Consider the following 8,441-nt stretch of genomic DNA (forward strand, 5'->3'; position numbering starts at 1 on the left):
GGCCCACTGAAGGATAGGCAAGGGAATCTATGTGTGGAGCCAGAGGAAATGGGCGAGGTAGTAAATGAATACTTTGCATCAGTATTCACCAAAGAGAAGGAATTGGTAGATGTTGAGTCTGGAGAAGGGGGTGTAGATAGCCTGGGTCACATTGTGATCCAAAAAGACGAGGTGTTGGGTGTCTTAAAAAATATTAAGGTAGATAAGTCCCCAGGGCCTGATGGGATCTACCCCAGAATACTGAAGGAGGCTGGAGAGGAAATTGCTGAGGCCTTGACAGAAATCTTTGGATCCTCGCTGTCTTCAGGGGATGTCCCGGAGGACTGGAGAATAGCCAATGTTGTTCCTCTGTTTAAGAAGGGTAGCAAGGATAATCCCAGGAACTACAGGCCGGTGAGCCTTACTTCAGTGGTAGGGAAATTACTGGAGAGAATTCTTCGAGACAGGATCTATTCCCATTTGGAAGCAAATGGACGTATTAGTGAGAGGCAGCACGGTTTTGTGAAGGGGAGGTCGTGTCTCACTAACTTGATAGAGTTTTTCGAGGAGGTCACTAAGATGATTGATGCAGGTAGGGCAGTAGATGTTGTCTATATGGACTTCAGTAAGGCCTTTGACAAGGTCCCTCATGGTAGACTAGTACAAAAGGTGAAGTCACACGGGATCAGGGGTGAGCTGGCAAGGTGGATACAGAACTGGCTAGGCCATAGAAGGCAGAGAGTAGCAATGGAGGGATGCTTTTCTAATTGGAGGGCTGTGACCAGTGGTGTTCCACAGGGATCAGTGCTGGGACCTTTGCTCTTTGTAGTATATATAAATGATTTGGAGGAAAATGTAACTGGTCTGATTAGTAAGTTTGCAGATGACACAAAGGTTGGTGGAATTGGGGATAGCGATGAGGACTGTCGGAGGATACAGCAGGATTTAGATTGTCTGGAGACTTGGACGGAGAGATGGCAGATGGAGTTTAATCCGGACAAATGTGAGGTAATGCATTTTGGAAGGTCTAATGCAGGTAGGGAATATACAGTGAATGGTAGAACCCTCAAGAGTATTGAAAGCCAAAGAGATCTAGGAGTACAGGTCCACAGGTCATTGAAAGGGGCAACACAGGTGGAGAAGGTAGTCAAGAAGGCATACGGCATGCTTGCCTTCATTGGCCGGGGCATTGAGTATAAGAATTGGCAAGTCATGTTGCAGCTGTATAGAACCTTAGTTAGGCCACACTTGGAGTATAGTGTTCAATTCTGGTCGCCACACTACCAGAAGGATGTGGAGGCTTTAGAGAGGGTGCAGAAGAGATTTACCAGAATGTTGCCTGGTATGGAGGGCATTAGCTATCAGGAGCGATTGAATAAACTCGGTTTGTTCTCACTGGAACGAAGGAGGTTGAGGGGAGACCTGATAGAGGTATACAAAATTATGAGCGGCATAGACAGAGTGGATAGTCAGAGGCTTTTCCCCAGGGTAGAGGGGTCAATTACTAGGGGGCATAGGTTTAAGGTGAGAGGGGCAAGGTTTAGAGTAGATGTACGAGGCAAGTTTTGTACGCAGAGGGTAGTGGGTGCCTGGAACTCGCTACCGGAGGAGGTAGTGGAAGCAGGGACGATAGGGACATTTAAGGGGCATCTTGACAAATATATGAATAGGATGGGAATAGAAGGATACGGACCCAGGAAGTGTAGAAGATTGTAGTTTAGTCGGGCAGCATGGTCGGCACGGGCTTGGAGGGCCGAAGGGCCTGTTCCTGTGCTGTACATTTCTTTGTTCTTTGTTCTTTGTTCTTTGAGATGCAAAGCATTTCCACATATTTCTCATCAAACCTTGGCAGTATTTGAATATATTTAAACGTATCCCTACTGGGCACGTTTCTCCTTCCTCGAGACCTTCCTCAGCTTCTGCCTTTACTCCAACCTTGTCCGTTGATATTCGTTTTGAATTCCAGCTTCCAAAATTCAAATACTTTCTCATTTTCCATTGCTTTTCTCGCTTTTTCCTCCTCCCTTTCTTCCTTTGCCAATCTTTCCAATTCTCCCTCTTTCTTTCTCTTCTGCCACAGACACTCTCTCCTTTTCTTTTCCTGAACCTCTAATGTTTCATTTGTAATTGAATTCTAACTAATTCTAATGATTCAGGCTGTATCCCTGGCAAGTTTAAATGCTGAGCTATTGTTTGTATCACCTCCATCTTCCTCACCCCTTCTGGTAAACGTGTCCGCCAAACCGAAAATTTTAGTTTTAGTCAGCCTTTGCAAACCAGCCCAAATCACCTCTTCCACACCAAGAATACCTTTTGCAACCGAAAGAGCCATCTCCAGTCTTTCCCTGTTTAAACTGGACCACCTGAAAGAAAGCATCCATTCCTCACACACTCACACCCAAGCCAAACAAGGAATTATACTTTTAAATCCCAGTAAAGAGCCCCAGTTTTATTACAACCGCGGGCCAGACCCCAACAGTGGATAGGATACTGGACAGAAACCCCGATATTTATTGTAATTTTGTAAGACTGGAAAGGACACCTCCCTCCAGGCGTGATTTCACAAAGAAACAAGGATGTGGTACATTAAAACAAACTTTATTACACTCAGGGATACTTGCTGTACAGAGATGTCTTGAGTACTCCATTTTGAGAAAGAGGGAGATCCTTTGAGATTGCTTAAAAGAAAGAGACCTGACACCCTGTCAGAACTAGGCAGAATCTCTGGCTCTACTTCTTCAGAGGCCTCTCAGCTTGCCTCCCAGCCCCGAAATAATGCTGGAGTTCAACACCAGACTGCTTCAACCCCTTGCTCCTCCCATTAACTACATCATCTTGTTCAGCTGAACACAATGTCTCTAATTATCTCCTCCGCAGAGAACCCTCTTCACATAAATAAAAATCCATGAGTCCAAACTTTTACGATGCTTTAATTGCACCTCATGGCAAAAAAAAAAAAGAAGCTGACTTGCAAACCAGAATTTTGAAAAACATGATTGCAGCAGTCGCACACACTAACCCAGGCTTTTAACCCTTACTGCAGCAAATACATACAATGCAATAGGTCTGAAATTCCTACATTCATCACAGACTTGAAACATTAATTCTGTTTCTATCCTGAAAGATGCCGCCGGGCCTGCTGAGTTTTTCCGACGTCCTCTGTTCTTGTCTCAGATTCCGGAATCCGCAGTATTTTGCACATTTCCCTCTCCCCATTGTCTCCGTGCAATTTCACAGGGATCCACAGACTACATTCCATCTCAAGTGTGTGAGGGGGTTTCACACAGTTTCCAAAACCCAGGGAGACCAGAACTGCACGCGGTGCCCTCAAGGTCTTTGGACAATGACTTTGCCCCGAGTTTTAGTGTGTCTCTCGTCATGTAGTGCTGGGCATTGGGAGGCGCCAGTGTCTTTCACTGAGTTGATGGTCAATATCAGGAGCCTAGCAATTGTCTTCAGGCAGGCGGGTGTGGAATGTGCTCGATGGAGAGAAGGTGCACTTTCTACGATGCAGTTGCTGTTCACTTTAATAGAGCTGATGCACAGCGTGACTATTTGGAAAGTGAAACAGCAGCAACAATAATTAGATAGAACCCTGAGAATACCAAAATATTTCACCAGAGCTTCGGTCAATCACACTTAACACTGAGCCACAGGAAGAGATAGTAGGGAACCATGACCGCAGGCTCTGGGACAGAGGGAGCTTTTCAGGAGCATCTTCAAGGAGGAGAGAGAGAACGAGGCTCGGAGGTTTAGGGGGGGAATTCTGCCGCTGAAGTAATTCCACTGGCGGAGTGGTGGGTGTTTGGCACACCAGAATTGGAGAAGGGCAGAAATCTTGAGGGATTGTCATGGCGGCAGGAGTTTTCAGAGGGAGGGTTTAAGAGACTGGCGGAGGTTACAGAGATCGGGAGGGTTGTAGGGGCTGGAGGAGGTTACAGAGAGAGGGAGGGTTGTAGGGGCTGGAGGAGGTTACAGAGATAGGGAGGGTTGTAGGGGCGGGAGGAGGTTACAGAGATAGGGAGGGTTGTAGGGGCGGGAGGAGGTTACAGAGATAGGGAGGGTTGTAGGGGCGGGAAGAGGTTACAGAGATTGGGAGGGTGGTAGGGGCTGGAGGAGGTTACAGAGATAGGGAGGGTTGTAGGGGCTGAGGGAGGTTATAGGGATAGGGAGGGTTGTAGGGGCTGGAAGAGGTTACAGAGATAGGGAGGGTTATAGGGGCTGGAGGAGGTTACAGATTGGAAGGGTTGTATGGGCTGGAGGAGGTTACAGAGATAGGGAGGGTTGTAGGGGCTGGAGTAGTTTACAGAGATAGGGAGGGTTGTAGGGGCTGGAGGAGGTTACAGAGATTGGGAGAGCTGTAGGGGCTGGAGGAGGTTACAGAGATAGGGAAGGTTGTAGGGACTGGAGGAGGTTACAGAGCTAGGGAGGGTTGTAGGCACTGGAGGAGGTTACAGAGATAGAGAGGGTTGTAAGGGGCTGGAGGAGGTTACAGAGATAGGGAGGGTTGTAGAGGCTGGAGGAGGTTACAGAGATCAGGTGGGTTGTAGGGGCTGGAGGAGGTTACAGAGATAGGGAGGGCTGTAGTGTCTGGAGGAGTTTACAGAGATAGGGAGGGTTGTAGAGGCTGGAGGAGGTTACAGAGATAAGGAGGGTTGAAGGGGCTGGAGGAGGTTACAGAGATAGGGAGGGTTGTAGGGGCGGGAGGAGGTTACAGAGATAGGGAGGGTTGTAGGGGCTGGGGGAGGATACAGAGATTGGGAGGGTTGAAAGGGGTTGGAGGAGGTTACAGAGATAGGGAGGGCTATAGGTACTGGTGGAGGTTTCAGAGATAGGGAGGGCAATTGGTGCTGATGTTAGTTTCAGAGATAGGGAGGGCTGTAGGTGCTGATGTTAGTTTCAGAGATAGGGAGGGCTGTAGGTGCTGGTGAGGTTACAGAGTAGGGACGGCTGTGGGTGCTGGAGGAGGTTTCAGAAGCAGGGAGGCTTCTGGGGGCCTGAGGGGGTGACCGGGATAGGAAGGGTAAAGGCATGGGAATGTTTGAAGAAATGTTCAGAATTGAAGTGTTTCCTGAATGGTAAACGTATCAGCAACCAAGGTTCGTGATGGGTAAATGGAACTAGGTGCAGCATAGGGCATGGGGGATAACAGAGTGGCAGATGAGCTGAGGAAGGGGTTAAAGGTGGGATATAACCCAGGAGACTCATGGGGCCTCTGTTGCTCCGGATTGGGTTCAGCAGCAGTCTGGAGCCGAGCGACATTGCCGATCAGGAGAGGCGGGCTGAAATTCAGCTCGGGGCCCGAGTGGGATTGGGGGCATCGCGGGTGACCACGCATTGGAAGGTTCTTTGTTAACATTGCCCCCTTGAACTTTGCAGGAAAACGGAGCAACGGAGCAGGAAGCTACGACAATTTATGCCGTGGTGCAGCGTCCGAGCCCGACGTGAAACGGATAGGAGCAAAGCAAGGTGCCGCGAGGCAGTCGAAGGGCCCACAACTGGTACAACCGGCGTCCATTGTGTTCACAGCAAGATCCCGCCAGCAGCAGCACTGAAAGAGAAACGTGAAAGAGAAAAGAGACTTTGCTTCAGATAATGTTTCCGAGCGTGCTTCCTTCACCCTACGATTGTCGTTTACAGTCCTTATGTCGCAGCCCGTCCTGGTTTTCCTGCAGTTTTTCAAAGCACAGCATTCACTTCTTTCCTGGAGAGACAGATACCCTGTTGCATCAAACTGTGCTTTCAAGTCGTGGCCTGATTTCAGGCCCATGGAGTGTAGAAAAGGCAGTGCTCACAGGCAGCAGGCCCTCCAGAGAAAGACAGTCAATTCATCCCAGCTTCTCTGGGGAGAGTTAGCAGATTCTGGCCTTGGCCTGGACAGCCTGGAATGGTTCCCCTGTGAGCAGGTTCATCCAGGCTCTCTCCCAGTTCAGCCTTCCTGGAGGAAAACGGAAGGAGGAGAGAGTGGGCCTTCTCCCAAAGCCGCCAGGAGTCAAACGGAAACCAAACTGAAAACCTCGTGACCCTGAAAACATTCCGGTGGGAGCTCCAATCACCACCTGTTACTGGGCACAGCACAGCCTTTTGGGAGCTCCAATCACCACCTGTTACCGGGCACAGCACAGCCTTTTGGGAGCTCCAATCACCACCTGTTACTGGGCACAGCACAGCCTTTTGGGAGCTCCAATCACCACCTGTTACCGGGCACAGCACAGCCTTTTGGGAGCTCCAATCACCACCTGTTACCGGGCACAGCACAGCCTTTTGGGTCAGTCATCGACCGTCAGCCAAATCAATCAAACCGAGACCCGGCCAATCTCTGTCATTGGTGCCGGCCAGTCCACAGGTCCAGTCCAAACCAGCACAGGCTCCTACTTGAATTAAAGGCACAGGCCGCTACTTTCTTTTGCTTGAATTAAGGATACAGGCTGACTTAAAGTCACATGTCCATAAATCATCCATGGATCAAAAATGTAGCAACAAAAGAAAAGAAAAGGAAAATAAGGGAATGAACAGGAAGGACCCTTACCCCATATAAAATGAAACCTCAGGGCACGGACTTTTCATTATGAGATATGCAAGATATAAGTCGCAAACACATATTCATCCCTAGCATACAAATTCTCTTCCCAGTCTCTACATTGGTACTCAGCCCCTAAACATGTGACAAAGCAGCCCCAATCATGTTATCCTTTCCGGGAATATGTACAATTTTAATATTGAACTGTGGTAATGATGAACTCCAATGGAATAACCTTGAATCCCGAGTTCTAACCTCCTCTATCAGCGCAAGTGGATTATGGTCTGGAAATGTCTAGGCTGGCCAGCGCTGCTTCGCCCACTAACATGGCCGTCAATCTCCCAAACTCCACTTGCCGATCTGTGCACCACAATGGTTTCGCTTTTTTCTGCAACATGTCCAACGCGCACTGTATTTCAGTCTCTAGCTGAGCCAGTCACCGTGCTTTTAGTCAAGACGGATGAGGCATTATTCAGAGTTTCTTACGTCTACATCATGATTAATTAACACAGTGCCCCCTGGTGTTTCCCAATAACTCTGTCTGGACTTTTTCAGTATCTCGTCTAGTGCCGCCAGTCTTTTCTGATTGTCTAAATAATGTTTATCCAAATTTCAAGGATCTCCTGTATCAAAACTGGAAGTGCTAGTGGCAATGCTGAGGGAAATATGGGGTGCATTTTTAACCAATAAAACACTCTTCAACCCCTCCAGCTTTATGTTAACTCTTTTCCTTCACGTGGCTGCCTTCAGTAACAAGTAAAACTGAGGGTTCAATCTCTGCAGAGTTGACTGGCTGTGTCTGCACCATTCTTTGATTTACAGCATTTACCTTCTGATCGGAGTTTCCACAATCGGAGCCCTGCTGTGGGATTCTCCGTCGGCGGGATACTCCGCTTTGCCAGCGGCGCACCCCGTGCCCACGGCTTTACCAATGGTGTAGGGGTGGCCCAATGGCCGGCTGTGGCAATGGAGGTGCCCACTGCCGGCGGGGGGGGGGGGGGTGAGCCGCGCCAGAATGCGGGGCTGGCAGGACGGAGAATCCCGCCCCTTATCTCCAATTCGTAATATGGGCTGGAGCAATTTGTTCTTTCCAGATTTCAACTTTTCTGCTTTACTTTCAGAATCGGGGATCACACTTTATTGACTTGAGGAACTTCCTGGTTTTAGCTAACAGCTGCGGTGGCAGCATCACTGCTTGGTTCTCCATCTACCTTCCTCGCAATTTTCAAAAGCAATTGATTACTGATGACTTCACCTCCTTTGCTATTTGCTTCTTTTACCTTGAAGAGGCACTGTGGACCGTTAAAAGGATGTGGGTGAGCCAGCTGTCTGTTTGGTATCACCTCACAGTCCTTACTGTCCTCATCCTGTCACGTTATCGTGTATATTTCCCTTCAAAGCAGGCATGCTCCGGGACGCTATCGTGTATATTTCCCTTCAAAGCAGGCATGCTCCAGGGAATATTTGCACCTGAATTGAATGGCAATGGCTTTGCTACAAGAGGCCACAACAAATTACTTTTGGAAAAGCCTGAGTCACCTCCTTTTTCTGATTTTCTGTCTTCTTTCCTAGCTTGGGAAGGATTATTTGCCACTTGTTCTAGATCAGAACCAAAACCAAATTCAGAACTCTCGTCTGAATCTTCACCCCTGTTAGTACGACTAAATTCAAACTCCTCTTTCTTATGACTTTGGTCTTAGAATTCTCAGAATCTGGTTCACTCCCACCGTCATTCGATATGTGATTAGGGTATTTCAACATGTCTTTTGCTGAGTCATTTGCTACCTCCCACATGGCCTACCGTTGGCATCTCATGTACTATCTGCAGTACCTCCCTCCGACTCTCTGTAATCTTGTGAGAAGCTACAACCCACACTCCTACCAAATCATTCCCCCAAAGTTGGTCTACTCTGTCCACTGGGAATCCCTCAACCAGCCCGAC

At 48.4% G+C, this 8,441-nt stretch overlaps 1 protein-coding gene across 1 annotated transcript in view; it reads left to right on the forward strand.

The window, feature by feature from the left end:
* Positions 1-7,209, forward strand: part of LOC140410299 (CD48 antigen-like) — a 114,635-nt gene extending 107,426 nt beyond the window's left edge. The window contains exon 6 of the mRNA XM_072498277.1: positions 5,359-7,209. Within this exon, the coding sequence (XP_072354378.1) occupies positions 5,359-5,427 (69 nt within the window). The 3' untranslated portion in view covers positions 5,428-7,209. The remainder of the gene's footprint in view (positions 1-5,358) is intronic.
* Positions 7,210-8,441: the final 1,232 nt, after the last annotated feature.

Source organism: Scyliorhinus torazame, chromosome 4, assembly GCF_047496885.1.
Source record: "Scyliorhinus torazame isolate Kashiwa2021f chromosome 4, sScyTor2.1, whole genome shotgun sequence".
NCBI lineage: Eukaryota > Metazoa > Chordata > Chondrichthyes > Carcharhiniformes > Scyliorhinidae > Scyliorhinus > Scyliorhinus torazame.